The 18,966-nt window shown below is 38.3% G+C and overlaps 1 protein-coding gene across 2 annotated transcripts in view; it reads left to right on the top strand.

The window, feature by feature from the left end:
- LOC131233419 (copper-transporting ATPase PAA1, chloroplastic) overlaps positions 1-18,966 on the top strand; it is a 55,109-nt gene that overhangs the window by 1,970 nt on the left and 34,173 nt on the right. For both annotated transcript variants that reach the window (XR_009165243.1, XM_058230122.1), the window contains exons 3-5: positions 6,928-7,081; positions 13,587-13,661; positions 13,829-14,106. Coding sequence is in view for 1 of the 2 variants with exons in the window: in XM_058230122.1 (XP_058086105.1) it covers positions 6,928-7,081; positions 13,587-13,661; positions 13,829-14,106 (507 nt within the window). In the remaining variant the exon portion in view is untranslated. The remainder of the gene's footprint in view (positions 1-6,927; positions 7,082-13,586; positions 13,662-13,828; positions 14,107-18,966) is intronic.

Below are 18,966 nucleotides of genomic sequence, written 5' to 3'. Positions count from 1 at the left end.
GGTTATGGCAGTTGATTTGTCGCCACATTGGTCTTCCAGATCCTTCATTCTCTTCTTGACATGTGTCCTTCTAACTGTTCTTTTCGCTCGACCACGTTCTGCCTCTGGGCTTCTCGACCGTGCCCCATCATTATATGACATGTATCATCTTGATCAACGCTAGTTGTAATTCTGTGAAAAGCGCTCCAAGTATTCTCGAATATCTTTTGCATGCTACATCTTTCTTGTGCTATGACACATGTCCTTTCCTAATTGACTATTCCAGGAATGGTCAGAAATAGGGTACAACAAGGGTTATTCAATTTGGGATGCACATTGGAGCAATAACTCCCTGTCAAAGGCCTTTTCTTTGCATGGGTTCATAGTCTATTAGGAAATAGCTGTGGTTTTGCATGTCCAGATGTAATTTATGTGATACGAGCACCAAATGTGGATCGTTGTGGGGAGAGATCCTTTTTGTAATGGGTGTGATGATTTGTCGTCAATTGTCATCTATCCCTTTCATCTTTTGTTGCTCTTTTTGCTTCTTCTTCTGAATAGATCGAATCATCCTTTATTTTCCTTTGGTAGTGTTTGGGCCACTATCTCTCAAAGGAGACTTGATCCTGGGCTATGCCTTAGGAGAGTTGGTACAATACCAATTCAGATACTGAGCTTGGTGTAAACTTAGATAATCTTTCAGAAAAAAATGTGGGGTGTAGCCTGTTGTGTAGAGTTGATTGTGACTTTGACCTTGGTTGTCGAAGTATGAATTAGTTTATAGGGTGTTCATTGATTGGATATCTACTGCATCCATGCCATTTGAACATGTGATCAAGGCCCATACATGGATGATTGTATTCATTTAAGGTTTAAGGTTAGGAGTGCAAATAGGTCAGTTTGAAGGGGGGCATGCACTTGACCATTGAAGAATCATGTATGAAATTTGGACTCCAGACCAAACCCATTAAAATTCAGGCCGAGTCCATGTCGGGCCCAAGTAAAAAATAGATGACCCATTCATTTTACGGGTTGGGTTTGGGTACAGGAGAACCGGACCAATATATCACGTGGGTTCAGTTTGGGTATAGAAATTACAATTGGGCTCTAATGCAAATCATGTTCCAAACCATCCAATTAATGGTGGCTATCAATTTTGATAGTAAAGAATAAAATGGCCAGCAATCCAAATTCAATGAGTATCAATTTCGATGGTAAAGAATAAAATGGCCAACAATCTAAATCCAATGAATATAATCAAATGGTTGGGATAGTCTAGTTAGTTTTATTTTTGGTATATTCTCCATTGACATCGGGCTGAGGATTTGTAACAATCCAAAATTTCACAAGTAGTGGATTGGTAACCAATCACGTTTTAGAAGAAGGTGGAGAACCATTAATGTAGTCTAGCTTAAAAGAATAAAAACCCACAAAATTAACTGTTTCTTGGGTTTGGGTTTAATTCAGGTGTTGTACCCTATTTCTGACCGTTCTTGGAAAATCTAATTGGAAAGGATACATGTTATAACAAGGGAAAGATATAGCATGCTAAAGATCTTCAAGGATGCTTAGAGTACTTTTTATGGAATCATAACTGATAAGATGACAAGACATGGATCAGTTGAAAGGTATTCAAAAGCAAACCAAGTGGTTGAGATGCATCCAGGAGGTGCAGCCGAGAGGGCAACTAAAACAAAACCTTGGCCGACAAAGTGAATTAAGTGGCCGATAGGCATACGGAGGTGGAAAGAGTGGGTGATGGGCGTTTAGAAGCAGACCGAGTGGCTGAGAGGTGTTCAAAAGCAGACCGAACGATCAATGGAAGCTAGGAAATGGAATGCCGTTGAGAAGCTTGGTTGAGTGGTCAAACGGAAAGAGATGCGGCCGATGTGTGGACGATGATCGATTAGCGACCAAAAGCAGAGCTTGGTCGAGAGAAGAGGAGCATTCATGAAGAAGAAACATAACAAAAAGAATGATTTAGAGAGAGGCTTTTCGATTACTGTAAGCGTTACAGTAATGGAAGAACAAGCTGCAACATAATTCTATAAATAGCAGAAGAATCTAACAGAAACAACCCCAACAAACAACCAAAAAACCCAATCCAACACAACAATCAATCAAACCAAATCTATTAATTTCCTTCATCTCAGCTTATCATAGTAGTAGTGATAATCCAGTAGTGGTAATTCTTAGCTCTAATCTTTAGTTGTAATCCAAGTCTATGCTCATAAGTTGGATTTGATCTTTATCCAATATCAAGCGGTTCTTTCAAGAGATGCATTCTTGCAGTTGCTCCTAGTGACCGATTGTGAGTTTTTCCTTTTGTTTGATTGTACTGGTATTCTGAAAGTCCTTTCTTGTGGAAGGCATAAAGTAACCCATCTTCGGAGGAAGAACCCCACCCTCCGATTATCACCCGATCGTTGTAAACTTCTGCAAGTGGCTGAGTAAGTGACCAATCTTCTTAGAATCTGGTCATATACGTTCATATTGGACGTATCTGCTTATTTTGGCGCTTGGGGTCAAAGTTGATCGGTTTGGATTGAGCTGCTGTATCGATTCTGGCACGCTCGCATAATTAAAAACAAACCGAGCAGCCAACACTAGGTCAAGTCTATTTTAGTATGACCCAAGTCAGGCCTAATTAAAAATTGGATCCAGGGTGAGTTGATTTTGAGAGGACCTATAGTCGACTTGTTTAGTAATTCAGGTCGAACTATTGGACCTAGACCCGCTCCATGGTTTTAAATTTTGGACCCAAGCCGACTAATTTTTTGCTTGGGTCAACTAGGTCAATCTACACCCATTGTTCAGGCTGGAAATTAGGCATTGATAAGATTGAAATTTGGACTATTCACTTTTCCACATTGAGGATCTAGACCACATTAGTGGTCCAGATTGACTCCATCAACCACCTAGATTAGATCAAGGGTTCGATGAAAAAGTTGGACCAAAACCACAATCGAATGGCCCATCAAATGTACCAATTGACCTTTTGGGTCCACAGGGTGAAATGATGTCTTTGAAATGATTATACATACAAATTGATGGATACATAGAGTTGTACTATTATTGAGATTTCTCCTCTTTAGTTCCTTCTTAGTTGTTATTTTTAGTTTGAGAACAATTTAGGCAAGTTAACAGTGTGGGTCAATAGGGTCCTTCGCCTTGGTTTAATTATGAATATTGATTGAATGAAAGTTACGTTTTTTAGCTTCCCACAAGTGGATTGAAAGTGGAATATGGGAAAATTACATCAAATCAAAATGTTCAGAAATGACATTATGTCAAATGTGTTATCATGATTGCCTTCTTTGCACAAAGACAAATGAAAGCTTGCCAGAGATTTGGATTCTCAACCATAGATGAGAAGAGAACATCATATACACTATGGGAACTTTACATCCAATGGACTAGGATGGGAGAAAATTCTCAATGGTTGAGAGAGAGAGAGAGAGAGAGAGAGAGAGAGCCAAGCCCTAACACCTATATTTATAAGCCTCCTCGAGAATCCCAACTAGAGAACAACTCTTGCTTCTCATGTTTCCATGATAATGAGGTGTACCAAGTTATCATGCTTTCTCTTGAATTAAAAAAAAATCCAATGTACACCCTGCAATCTGATCGGTCTAGTGTGAGAACTTCGAGACTATGATCTTGGGATTACATAGTACCAAATCCATAAGTGGACGATCACGGCTCATCCCAATTTCCAACCGCTTGTCTTAGGTGGTTATTTTGATCACACTTGATCACGTATGCTTGATTCCATTTGTGCACACCCCATTGCCTATGCTCTGATCATGATATACGCTTATTTACTTTTGAGGTCAAGTTGATTTTACTTTTGTAAATTTGATTGATCAAAGCTCGTTGAATATCTTTAATTTATAATGTGGAAATAAGTTTTAAAAAACCATTCACCTCAAAATTTGATGGTCCATTCAATCGGGTGTCTTAGATAAGTCTTTTGCATACCATTATCACCATATGATCATTTACTATCTTCCTTTAACCCATTTTCGTGACTTGATCTTGATTTGACTGCTTTCTTAGTATGCTTCTATCCCAGTTGAATCCATACACCTGACCTCAATGCACACCAAAGTAGTGTTACATCCGAAATTGCACGAGGCGGTGGTCCACGAGCTATGCGCGGAAGCTTGACGGAGCTATGGATTGAAGGCTATGTCCCGAGGGGGGGGGGGGGGGGGGGGTGATTATGACCAAATAAAATTTATGCATTTTAAATACACAATTGCTTACTTAAACTAATATGCAATTAAACTAAGGCATTGTAACTAGTGGGTCTAATCACATGGACTATAAATGATATGTTAATGAAGCAACTAGTCTATATATGATAATTTACATGTGTGTGTGGGATATGCTACTTATTAACTCATAGAATTCATCTAATCATACATGCATATAATTAAACATTTAATCACATAAGCATAATTAAACAAGTGCTTAAAAACAATCTTATATGCAAGCATGTATAGTTGTTCGATTTCCCTACTCCACTCTCGGTGGATGCACTTAACCTATGAGTGTACCGGATTTCACCATCGAAGGTTTTAAATCAGGTTTACCTTTAACCTTTATAATCCTACACAAGGACTGGCTCCCTCGGAGACTTGCGTAGTTTTCTATAGGCTCGCCATGAACCTCGGTCCTAGTCCAAGGACCTATGTTTACTCTCGTCGGAGACTCCCTTAAAGACCAACACGCACACACCCGTGTTTGGTGGTCTACACAAGGACTTTGATTTAGGTCCTACACAAGAGCCTAATCGAGTTTGACAATTTAAACTCTATACTCGATCTCACACAATGAATGAGTGTACATGGACTCTTACAAATGATAACTTACTTGTCGGATTAAGCCTTTTTTGTAGCACCTTCTCTGGTTATTTGATTGATGCTCTCCCGTGCTTCAATTAACTTCCCCTGCTCCCTCGATCATGATGCCGATGCGTCGCCAACTCCAAGATAAAAAACCTTGCGTGCACTGTTCCATTGAGGTCACCAAGGTGATGAGAGTTTGGGTAGAATCTCCTACAACTAATGGAAAGTTAAACTCTTAGGGGATTCACCTTGATGGACACTCTAGAAGTTGATAGACACTATGATTTGCCAATAGAATCGATGTCCAAACTCTAGAAGGGCTTGAGATCATGATTTTCTTGTAGATGAGCTTGTAATGCCCATTAGAGTGAAGAATCACTAAGAAGAGGGCATGAATCTTATTGAGATAGAGCCTATGAGGTTTGGTAGAGCGTATGATGCACTAGGGTCTCTAAAATGCCAAAATCTATCAGTTGGCCAAAGATCAGAATGTAATATTTATAACAAAAAGGCTCCAACGGATCTCTAACAACTAGTCTTCGGTTGGACCGAAAACAGGGTCGGTCTGATCGAAACTAGTGGGGCAAGGTTAGTTCGACTGAAATTGGCAGGGCAAGGTTGGTTCAACCGAAACTATCAGGACACGGTCATTTATGAAAACTGTAGGTTCGATCTCAAGTTGGATCGAAGTTGTCTTCGGTGTGACAGAAGCCAGCCGAAGGATTCTTCGTCTAGAGCCGAATTACACGAATCTCAGGGCTTTGCTGCTGTCTTGTTTTGAGCACTTTCGGTGGGACCGAAGGGGGGTTTGGTGGGACTAAAGGTAGCTTGAAATTCCTCTAAAGCCTAGCTAAACATGTTCAAATGAATTCCTAAGGCTTTGGATGATCAAACAAGGTTTTCCTGTTAGGAATGTATCATCTAGAGGTATGTTGTTTTGGACCTAAATGAGTCTAAGATTAGGATACACCAAGGCACCTCATGTTTACCTTTTTCTTCACTCCTTGATGCTCATGTCCTCTTGTGTCTTCAGTCTTCAGCTTCCAAGGGCTCAGACCGACTCCCTGACACGTGGACTCACATGTTTGACAAACAAGGTGCACAAATAAGTGCACTAGCAACACCATGATGTAGGCCCATGGCCCACATTAGCCCTTGTCCTACTTGCCCACTATAGAGCCCCATAATGACGCATGCCCACCTGCTGTTGGGCTCAACATGTGCTGATTTTTGGACTATTTATTTATAGATTTGGCGGCCTAAATCAAGTATTGCAATTTACTATCTTTGGGAGATACTGGGGTTGATTTAAAGATGCAATTTAAGATATGGGGTTGATTTAGAGATGTGATTAGGATTAATTTCTATGTTTGCTTTTAATATTATTACGCTTTTAGCATCTTAGGTAGATTAGATTGGTTTGAAGTAAATTATGATTGATTTGAAATCAATCTTTTAGTTGGGGAGCATTTTCATTAAATATTCATTTAGGGTCTATAAAAGGAGAGGTGGTGGAGTTAGTCATTCCAAATTTTCTAAGTGTGAGTTTTCTTAAAGTTTTGTTAGAGAAAAATGTTGATGTCAATAAACTTCTCTTCCTCTTTGCTCCATTGCTTTTGTGGTGTATTTTTTAATTCTATTGTATTCTATTTATTTGTTTTTTGATGATTTGGGTATCGAGTTCTCATTGACTTGATAACAAGGTTGCACCACGTTATCACTAACTTGCCGTGTAGTATAGAGTAATAGGGACATTGGAGTCACCTACGGGACCAAGAAACTCATTATGTCTACTATGTATTACATATATTCTGTTTTGTTTGCCTGTTCTATAAACATGTTAATGGATTGCTTCATTTTATTATTAGTGTGTGGATGTGAGATCCAAGTTCTATACTGCCCCACCCTATGTGCTAAGCTGATAACTTTGGAGTATTTGAATTTTAATGACAACGAGGTTCTGATGCACTTAGGAGGGCTATTTACTCATTATTTTGTTTTTTACTTCGTGCATATTAATGATTAAACTTATGTTGGTTTGGCTGGACTATTTATCCATTGTACAACACAAATGTTGAGATCTACTTATGAACAGCCTCAAGTATCCTCTGCTAGTGTCAACCTTGCGACGGAGACAGCAGTTGTATGGGCCATACCGGAAGTCAAGGCCACACAGAACTGGCAACAGCAGTTGGGGGAGAAACTTGCAAAGCACTTGACAAGTTGTGGATTTAAGTCCAACCTTCGAGGTAAGCATTTGCCAAATTTTTCTATTTGGTTTTGATATCTTGTTTGTGGCCTAGTAAAAAGTGTAGACTGTTTATTCCAATTGTTGATGCCTGCAACATGCAATTCTTATCTTCTGCCTTAGGGTGGAAGAAATACCACTGATTGTGTCCAGAGAGTATGCGACCCATCTTATTTTGAGTGCATCTAAAGTTGGTTCTGTTTGGTTATGTAAGAGTTCATCGAGCCAACATTGCAAAAACCAGGAAATGGACTTGTTCAAGAAATACAAATAACATTATTTAAAAAAAAACAAGTCACACGCCCCACGCTATTTCTTTAAACAGAACAATCAATGACCTCATCATTCTATTATCCAAAGGATGCATATTTGTAAGATAGGAACACCTCCAATTCCTGAGAGGTCTGTGTATATTCTAAATTGGTGTGAGGAAGGAACCATCATCAAGAGAAAATGTGACAGTTTAGATCCAAATGAATGAAACATGTGATTGAACTGTTTCATTAAAGATTTCACACACCATTTCACAAATCACCCTCGTGGAAGTGAATTAACCTGAAGATATAGCAAACAAATGGGGTTTCATAGTTCAAGGATTGGATGTCCTAAGGTGATATGATCAGGCATATTAACTGTAAAAAGCAAGTTTGTTGTCCAGAGTGAAAAGTTTTGTAATGTGAAGGGGCCTGACTACTGATGTAAAGAACTTACTTTGGTGGAAGAAAAACCCTATATATTTGATATGCCAATCCAGATATAATATACTTGATTTGTGGGCACGTGGAGCTAGGATGCTGGGTTTTGAGTTCTCAGGTAATGGAAGAAGGTACTCTTGAAAATAGCATGCAGAAAATTTCTCGGTTAGCATTATCATCAGAAACTATGTTCATAGTATGTGTGTTCTTTAGGAAGTTGGCATTTTATATGATTTTCTTGTGAGAGTGCCAATAGTAAATGGAGTAAATATGACAAACTGGAAAGGGTATCAAGAAATTTCGAATTCCTGATTGAAGCTAATTTGACGGGTGATGTGGTAGGGGGTGTTGGTGCTTGACTTAGTAAGTTCACTTTCTTTGGTCTAGCCATTTTAAGGGGAGATGCTCGCCCCCATTCATTTTTTAAACTGTGTCAATATGATCAACTATCTTTCCCATGTCTTTCTAATTGGGTTGGAGAAAACACAAGTACTTCAACATCTTTCCCCTGCAAGAAACCAAGGATGACAATATTGTCATCAATCTGTGTCATAGTTCTAATACTCAGTGACACAAGTAGGAACTCAGCAATTCAACTTGACTCGGTGAGATTTTGAGCCAAGTCCCTCTGAAATTCGAGCATGACTCGATCAGGCATTGACCAGAGTCAGACTCATTGAGTCAGCTTGGCAACTCGGTCAAATTGACCCTACTTACTAAGACTTAAACTTGCTCACTTGCCCAGTCAGATTGAAAGAGTCAAATGCTACTGCTGGAATTCAAACTGGCAACCTTTTCATGTGCGGCAGAGGCGGGTTACCACCATACCAAGAACTACGGATCTACCTACTTTGGCTATTTTATGTATTTTCCTTTTATATATATATTTTCAATACTAAATACTATTAATTTAATTATTAAACTATTGAGTCGAGTCAAGTAAAGACCCAGTTGAGTCTTTGAGTCAACCCTGCCTGGCTGGACATCTAGTCAAGTTTTCAGGTTTTCGGACCATGATCTGGATGGATCAATCTGCTTTGTTGATCTTTTGCCATCTGATTAAACTGTAATTTAAATTTAGATTTAAAATATGAAAATTTATAATATAACTTATTCAGTAGTGGGAATATAATATAGTACTAATCTTCAAAACAAAAAAGTACTATGCAAGCAATATTTATGAATAATTAACAGCTTATTGACAAATGCTATTTAATCAAAGTACTATATATTAAGTAATATTTATGACATCGTACTTTGACCAGCTATATTTATGATATAATTCTTTGACTTGACAACAATATCTAGGAATAATAGTATCATATGCTTGGTAGTGGGATGAAAGCATTAATACTGGTGTCGTACGAAGTACTAACAGCATTAATACTTTAGGAATGTGGTGCTATATCAGCAATATTTATGATGCAGTACTTTCACTCAACGGAAATGCATAGGAATAACAAGATTATATGCTTCGTAGTGGTGTGAAAGCTGGTTTGAGTGTGGGCAGAGGGTGGAGTGTAGGTAGCTGGTTGTTGAAAAATTTCCAAGCAATCTTGAAAAGCCAAGCCCCAAGTAGCTGGGAGAACATGATAATGAACTGTATTGCATATGCTTTGTACTTGAGTGACCTTAGTGATCTATTATTCATACCCCAACGTAGATTGTCATGCAGGACCATACAAGCAATCAGCATGGTCCACAGAGTAGGCCCCACAGCCACAACTGCCTGGCCAAGATTATTGTCTGACTGTACTCTGGAACCTAGGTATCTAATCTATGAGCCATCCAATAGTCCAATTGTCCCATGAGGCCAACAGAATCAATCAGATAGCCTTAAAACCCTCACTGGTTGGACCATGGGTGTACAAATTCCCAACTGGATACTTTTTTAATTATCTTTCGTATAACCCACCAGATCTTTTGAAGGTTTAATGCAAACAATTCAACATGCATATGCAATATGGTTTGTGTACAAAGAGTTGGACTTTCTTTAGTTTCCTTAATTATTATTTTTTATTGCAAGATTGAGGTATTTTTTGGGAGCCTCATTTGTAAGGGTCGTCACACTTTTAGCCATGTCTTCTTTGCTTTATTTATTTTTAAAGCTGGTTTTGTATGGACTTACGTAAAACCATATATGTGTGGAATATTGTGGTTATGAGACTTTTTTTCTGAATGATTTTTTCCCTTTATTTCCTGCTGTGGGATTCAAGACCTAGGAGTGCAATTTCTCTAGGACCTGTTGGTGCAGCTTCTTAGGGACTTCTGTGGAGCGGTTCCACATATTTATCCTTATTTACTATTTCTTCTTTCCTAGCTGATTATTTCATTGATTGGAGGCAAATTAGAGTATCTTGATTATTTCATTGATTGGAGGCAAATTAGAGTATCTTGAGATGGAAAATCTTTATGCTTCTAATTTGGTTTCGTCTTTAGTGCTACATCATATTGCACGGCAGGGAAAGTAACATACCGTGTATCGCAGCGACCTACACTCTTAGTGACCCTATTATGGAGATACACAAGGAGTGGTAAATAGGACGTGTATTAGTCAATTGTGGGAAGATTGTGTTGGTTGCATGTTTGGATTGCTGCTAGCCTCAGGGGATCCCAACAATCAGTAAGATCTTCTGTAAGGGTTGGTGTTGTCGCTTCTAGTTATTGTGTATTGGAGGTAGGGGAGCTTTTTGAAGGTGGAAGAGGTATTGGGCTTAAAGGGATTTCTGAGTGTTTGAAGGGATAAAGAAAAAGATCCTTTGTTTGGAGTATTTGGGCTTGTATCAGGTCCTTAATTCATTATCTAAGGAGGGCTCTCTGTCAACGTTCATCATGCCACAAAGTTTGCATGCATAACTGGTAACATTATTTGGTGCGACATGTACTAATTTGGAATTCAGGCAAATGGAAACACAATGTCCAATCCACGCTGACTGCATGTATGGAACACCATGTCTTTATTAGTCATGCATTCAAGTGTTGGGTGTCAAATGTTGTGGTGTTGTTATGTGATCTCTCTTCAAGGTCCAGTGAGAGGTAAAAGAGGGTGGTGGACTGGTGCTTGATGAGGTCCATCTTGACGAAGGTGTTCATTGAGGCTCCATTGTGGCGAGTCTTGGTGAGGCTGAGTGGTTTGCATGTCATTAAACTATCACCTTAGCCCTGTTGGGATGACTTCCACCCAAGTTCAACTCGACAAGGACTGGAGAGAGTATTGGAAATGTATCTGGCAGAGTTTCCTCAAACTCTGAAATGCTAGGAGGACCTGGGACAATAAATCTGACTAAGTGAGATTAATGCAAGGGGATTCAATTGTCAAACCATCTTATGAATAAGCTGTGGGCTAGAAGTAAGGACTAAAAATGTTGTGGCATTTTTCTGGCCTTTTACTTCGGATTATGCATGGAGAAACGTTTCAAGGTCTACTTGCAAGTGAACATTAATTTGATTTCCTTTAATGACTTCTGGAGACAACTCATGTACTTTCTCGTACAGTTATGCCGAATCTTTTTATTGAAAATTTGGGGAAAATTCAATACATGCGTGGTTTGCTCATTCTTGTCATCACTATGCTGGCAGATGATCGTGTTTGGAAGGGCTAGACCATAGTGTGATTTTGCTCATTTTAAGAGTGTATTAGCAACAGATCCATCCTTAGTATATGTGGCATAAATGGACCTTCTGAACTGTGGGCCCCATTGTGAATGGAGCACAACAAAAATCAACATTGATTGATAGGGCAATCTTCATACAATTTGCTTGTGAATTCGGAACATTGACAATTTCTTTCTAACTGTCCCTTCGATGCCCATGTTGCAGCCAGCGAGATAATCTGATCAGTATGGATTCTGGTGTATGCCATATCCAAGATGGGGTCTATGATTTTGATGGTCGATCGATCACTGATCTAAATGTTTGCTGTGTTTGCTATAGATGTGTTGCTGACTCTTCCTTTCACATGGGAAAGCCATATCATAGTCTACCTTCCCTTGGAATGACTATGGGTTGTATTTTCTTGCATAACAAAAGTCTTTCTTTTAAGGTTCGCTTCTTGTTCAGACTAGACTTCTGTTTTGTGGCAATGGGTTTGTAAAGCCCAAAGGATCAACTACAGAGATGCATAACTGTGTTTTCTATATGAAGAAGCAAAAATTTTAGTTCATTGGAGCAATATCTGTAGGGTCCCAGTCTTACCATCTTTTTGACCTAGAAAGGATTTGTGACACTAAGAATTTATATGCACCTTGATCAAGTGGAGGATTGACTGCCTTAAAATATCAAAACAGATGAGTGCACTTTGAGGTTTTTCTATGATTCATGTGAAGCTTGGTGGGTAATTGGCAGGTGGAGGGAACAATATTGAAGAGGACATTCATAAGGATGCACAGGGTGTTCCATAACAAGCATCTCAACTTCAAAAAAGAATTATTGGTATGTATCGTGTTGGGTTTTACCTTTTTGTGGAGCTCACTTAAGATTAATAACTTCTTGATCTTGTTCCCCCTCTTCCAATGTAAAACATAAGTTTTGAAACTGGAATCTAATAAATTGAATTCTCCCTCCATAGGTTGTTCTCGGCAGCTGCAGTGGGTGGATTTGGACAAAGACATTTGCGTTATATTGGGGATGGTTCTGTTTGGATAACTGCTCTTATAAGATCTCAAGGCAGTTACGCTTTGTATTGATGTCATTGTTTACACTGGGAACTTCCATAATTCAAAAGGGTGAAATGTATCAGATTTGATATCATATGCCTTGGACCCAATGGCTTTTTGCCGATCAGATTGTTCTGGAATGCTGTTGATTTTTCTTTTTTTTTTGCTCTTTTTTATTTCTTTCCTTTTTGACAGTTTTTGGAGGGAGAGTCATTAGGTCTGCCCTTTTCAGTTCTGTTCTCTTCAGCATATGGCAGATCTACCAACACATTGTACTGGGCCTACTGGCACTTAATTATATATTTAGGAAATTGAGGGAACTTTTAAAGTAAGCTTCATCTGTAGCATAGTTAATGTTTAGTTGTCATTACATTTATGGCAAACTCAGGAGTTGTCGTTCCTGCATGCATACAAGGTTTCATACTTCAAGGTGCCATTTTGTATTCTTTAATTCAGTTCTAAACCATATCATGTGTCCATCTTACTTCTACATTCTCTCTTGTTTTATTTTCTTTAATCATTATTTTCATAGCCTTGTACCAGCTATTTTTATTCTCTTTCATTTATTTAATAAATGCAGGGTCCTTTCTTACTGGTTCTTGGTTAGGTTTCCCAGTACATAGATACGTAAATTGAGAAAAGCTACAACTAATCATATAATGGGATCAATCAAGCTGGTTGTCAGCTCTTCAGTGATTACTCCCGCAAATCCTAGAAAGAAGATTCTTAGTCTAAACTTTCTAATCTATGATGTACCTCATTATTACTAATTTATAAAGAAGGGATTATCTATAAAAAAGATATCCTCCTTGATCTTCCTCTATTAAATCATGCATGTAGCAAAACTTAGTTAATGAGAGTAATCTGGAGTATGTTGCCATCATGAGAGCTTATGCATACACAACATATGCAGGATTTTTTGAAGCTTAGTTTTTAATATATTTGGAGACATTAGGTATGATGTCATATTGTCATTAACTATTTGTCTTTTATAGTGGTAATGCTATATATATATATATATATATATATATATATATATATATATATATATATATATATATATATCTAGTAGAGAACCACTGCTTCATGACACATAAATTTTTGCTGAAAATTAGATTGGCAGCATCTATAAGTCTTTGTGGTTGGATTCTTGCAGATTCTGGAGAACAGAACTTGTTCAGGGTTTTTGAAAAGAAGATGGATGAAAAGCTTACTCGGTTGAAAGAAAGTGGTATGGCCTTTTGGTGTCTTATATAGGCTATAAACAAAATCAATTAATGCACCTGGAATCTTATATGCTCTCCTTGTTTTCCATGGGGTTTCTGAATTTTTTCATAGGAAAGATGCTCTGTTAATGCAGTGTTTGGGTTCTTAGACTAACTAGGTAAAATGTAACAGGTCGGGAGCTTGCCGTCTCCTGGGCATTGTGTGCTGTATGCCTTGTTGGGCATGCCTCTCATTTCTTCGGAGCTAGTGGGTCATGGATTCATGCATTTCATTCCACAACATTTCATCTGTCACTGTCTCTATTTACGTTGCTTGGTCCTGGTCGCCGACTAATTGTTGACGGACTGAAAAGCCTTTTGAGGGGTGCTCCAAACATGAACACTTTAGTTGGTCTTGGAGCTTTATCATCTTTTGCAGTCAGTTCCGTTGCCACCATAATACCAAAACTGGTATTTATCCTTCCTCTGGAGAGAGTTGTTCATTTATTTGATTCTATGGCTGCAATTGGGATCCCGGAATGTTTATGATATGCAGATCAATCTTGATCTTCTGGAGTCCTTGTGGTGCTTAAGAATGATGATGCTTAATATATCACATTATCTGTAGTTTGAACATGAAAGTTGTCTCCTTCATTCTTCCTATATGAATGTTGCTATATTTGATGGATTTACATGAATGTTTCTTATCAAGCAGGGATTTTTACCGCTAAATTCCTTAGGAATTCTGATTTTAACAAAAAAATGGCTGAACTTTTTAAGGGCTTGTTTGATTTACTGTAATTCATGTGAATTGGGGGTAAAAAAAATGTAATTATAGTTTTTCACAAGTGTTTGGAAGGGAGGTGGAATTCCACCTTAAAATAAGGTGAAATTCAAATTCGAAAGGCGTGTTTCGAAGCCAAAACTCCGTGGCCCCACCATGATGTATGTGTTACATCAATGCCGTCCATTTATTTTTTCAGATCATTTTAGGGCATGAGTGAGGCAGATCCAAAACTCAAGTGGGCCACACCACAAAGAGCAGTGGGGATTGAACAATAACCGATCAAAACTTGTTGGGAGCTATAGAAGTTTTGGATCAAGTTGATATTTGTGTTTTCCCTTCATCCATGTTTGTGTGACCTTATGAACAGGTTGGATCTCAAGTAAACATTATGGTGGGCCCTGCATAGGCTTTAATGGTGGGTGTCATTATTCCCACTGTTTCTTATGGTGTGGTCCACCTGAGTATTGGATCCGCCTCAATTTTGGGCTCATGCCCGAAAATGATTTGGCAAAATGAATGGATGGCATGGATAAAACACATACATCATGGTGGGGCCCACAGAGTTTTGCCACCTATTATCTTAGGGTGGGCCCTACGTAGGTTTCAGTGGTGGGCGTCATGATTCCCATTGTTTCTTATGGTTTGGTCCACTTGAGTTTTGGATCTGCCTCATTTTGGGCTCATGACCTAAAATGATATGGCAAAATGAATGGACAGCGTGGATAAAACACATACATCATGGTGGGGCCCACAGAGTTTTGCCACCTATTATCTTAGGGCCTTGTTTTTCGATTCAGTACCTATAAAAAATGTCAACATTTTACATCCGATTTTACCAAGTGATAAATGCTAAATTCGATGTAAATACAACAGATCGAAAAAGCCCTAAGAGTACTTGAACATTCTTTTGGGGGTTGAAATGACAAACCATCTACCTTTTTTCCCTAAAAGGTAGAGTTGAGCATTATGGGGCCCACAAAGTGTGTATGACATCCAAACCTTGCGGCAGGTGCAACCCACCATTATGATTAGGCGAATGAAAAATAGGCCGATCCTATCATTAGGTGCCAGACCATAAAAAACAATGTGCACCTCCCAAAAACCTCCAAAATTATGTGTGGCCCACCCAATGGTTGGATCCTCTTGTGTTTTGATTCCTATGCTCATCATGATCAGTGCAACTGTTGGATGGGTTGTATGTCATACACCACATAGGCCCCACAATGATCTACTCCATTTTCTGGAAAAAAAGTAGACATGGACAAATCCAGTCATTTTATCCTCGGAAAAGCATGTTTTGCTACATTTAAGAAGTCAAGGTATTGTTTGGTTCAATCTGAAAATTTGAAGAATTTTATGGTATGTAAATGACTTGGGAGAAACAGTGCCATAAGCAAGCATATTTTGTTTGAGAAAAATATTGGGTTCTTGATATGATTACCTTGCTCCTCGAAACATTGCCATTGGTTATGGGATTTGGCTATTGACATTGTCTTGTGCCCTTAACAATTCTATGTTCTTTAACTTGCCATGCAGCATGGCCACGATGCTTATGTTATCATCCAGAAATTATATTTTAGGTGTAAATTGCGGATTGGGTTTGTCTAGTTCAATTTGAGCGCAATAGTTGTCTGGCATTTGTCCAAAGTAGCGGTTAGAGTGGAGGCCGGTGGATGATGGGCAAGGTTTTCAATATCGCTATCAGCTAGTTTGCTAGCTGATATGATATGGGGCCGTATCCATTGAATTTTCTTCTCTTTGGCTGAAAAGAATCCAGAAAAATGCTGGAAAATTTAAAAAAAATTGAATACCCCAGAATTTATTTATTTATTTATTTTTTTGGGATGTATTCAAAATTGTAACGGGCCATTCTTTGGTAAGAACAATATCTACTAGGTAGCTTATTTAAAATCAAGTATTGAGTAGCTGACCGACTCTTTAACGTATGAAATTCACAATATTATGAGTCGTGTTCGAAGCATCGGTATCGCTACAAGTTTCGCTGGCCAGGGATATGGAAATAATATCGATATTGTCGATAATATCGCTGATAACCGAAAATGCGGGGAAACATGGGGAAAATGGTGGAATTTTCAGCGAAACTTCAGGAGATGTTAAAATGTACATATATTTGCATATTTAGAAATTTTAAAAAAAATTGCAAAAAGAATGCATATATAACAAGTTTCCATTTAATGGGGCCTTAAAAGCATGTGCTATTGTAAGGAATTAGTCTAACCATCCCATCCGGCCTATTTAACCATCCAACCTTCCATCCAAACATCTATCGACATTGCACAAGGTGTTCCGTATCCGTTACGATACGCCCGTAAAGGCCGATACGTATAGGTAATGGCCATGCGATACGGGGGTGAAAAGGGGCAGTTAGTTTTTTGAGACCGTATCAACCGTTATGGTGGCCGTAAAGGCCGTTACAGGGCATAACGATCACTTTTTTTTTTTTTTTTTTCTTTTTCCCTAGTTAAATTCATTTTTCTCTTCTTTTTCACTTCTCTCATTTCAAAAACTCTCCTATATCATTTTACAATAGATTTCGACCACTCTTACTATAGCTTTTAAGATTAAAACTGCGGATTGAAGTGATTTGAGCGAATAGAATCTCCGATGGCCTATTTTTCAAAAAATTGAAAAAGCAGTATTTATGCATTTTTTTGATTTCTAGTTCTAATGCTTAATTGTGATGTGTAAACATTAGAAACATAATCATATTAAACAATTCTCTAGACAGCCCGATACAACACTGTCACCAAAGAGTGGACCGTTACACTATCATAAACATGTTCAAAATAAAAAATGAATACATATTTGAAATATTTACATTATTCTTGATTTTTTAGATATTTTTTCAGAAATTTTCAGGCAAAAGAAAATTTTCAACCATTATGGGGGTCGTAACGGTCGTTACGCCCTCGTATCGGTAATGGTGGTGACCATTATGGCTACCGTTACCGATACGAAATCCCTTGATATTGCAAAATATCAACAACACATGATATTTCACTAAGAAATCATCAACAATTGGATAGGAAATGAAAAATTGTGGTCTCAATATCGCACATGTCACGATATCGATAATATCGAGATATTATCAATATTATCAATGACAAATTGAACGCTACATACAACCATGTGCCCGTGAAAAAAAATTGAAATATATATTTTTTTTCTAATAAAGAAAAATTTGATGATATCAATACATTGGCGATATTATCAAAATATCGTCGATACACTCATGATACAAGTATTGCTTAGAATTTACATAGTTGAAAATATTGGTGATACATTGGCAATATTGATGCATTGGCAATACAAGCAACACCTAGAATTTACATAATTAAAAATATTGGCGATTAGCGATATTAATACGTTGACGATACTTAGCGATAGATTGCTAATACCTGAAATTTCTGATACTACCAGTGTTATCAGTATCGCTACTAGTGTTATTGGTATCGCTGAGTTGGAGATAAAGATAATATCGGAGATAATTTGAACACTTATGACAATGTAATATTGTATCATACTATGTCTAAAGATATGCTTGACTACTCTAAAATTTATCATACCACATTTGGTTGGGCCAGTCCAACCATCTCACATAACAATGCACTCTTTAGCTTACCATATCACTCCCAATGTCACCACATACCGCTTGACATCATTATATTATTCCTCTAGACCTTTGTTTAGTTCTCTCTAATCTCATTAACTGTGGGTACATGAACCCTTGGGCTTGCCTCTGTCACTGCAAATATGAATACCTGCCAATAGGGAGACTTAGCAACCTTTGGAGCGATGTTGCTATGTACGAATAGCTTAGCTATTGCCCTGCCAACCTCATACATCACCCCTTTCTCATAATCTATTTCAATCTTGTTTACCTTTTGAATTCCTTCCAAATTGAAGGAGATCGCCTAAAGGTCTCCCTGGCTCCACCTCATCAGGTTAAGAGTATCCTCTTCAACCAATTTTTATCACTTCTATGACGAATCGACCTCCAGGCTCCACCTCTAGCTGGTGTTGTTGGAGCAGCTGAAGGCAGCTGTTGCGTGCTATAAGGCACGCCATAGACCATCCAATGTGCCAATCCCACAATCTTGCTCCCACTGCCCCATACATCATTAACTGACCCTGCTCTTCCAAACATTAGCTGTCATTCTTCGTTGTCATGAGTTGTTGTTTATAGGCTCTCTCTCCTCTCTATAGTCACCTCCTTTTGAGAATCTTCACCTGACTCTACATTATCACCCATATCAGCCCCAAGTGCCTGTTCTCGAGCTGCATTGAGAGCATCCTACTTCTGCTTCTCTCCTGTTACTCTTTCCTTTATCTTCTAGATGTTTCTCATCATCTCCTCTATCACTCTTGAGATAGTTGGACGCCTTGTGATTTGCTTGTGTTGTTTTAGGCGGGTTATACCCCCATATACAACTCTATGACAGTAATTGCAGTCAATTTGATGCCTACTCCCAGCCACTCTACAACCACAATCCATCTAATACCTCAATCCCTGCCATTTTCTT

The sequence above is a fragment of the Magnolia sinica genome, chromosome 2 (genome assembly GCF_029962835.1).
Source record: "Magnolia sinica isolate HGM2019 chromosome 2, MsV1, whole genome shotgun sequence".
Taxonomy (NCBI): Eukaryota; Viridiplantae; Streptophyta; class Magnoliopsida; order Magnoliales; family Magnoliaceae; genus Magnolia; species Magnolia sinica.
This window is presented reverse-complemented; position numbering and strand designations above follow the sequence as displayed.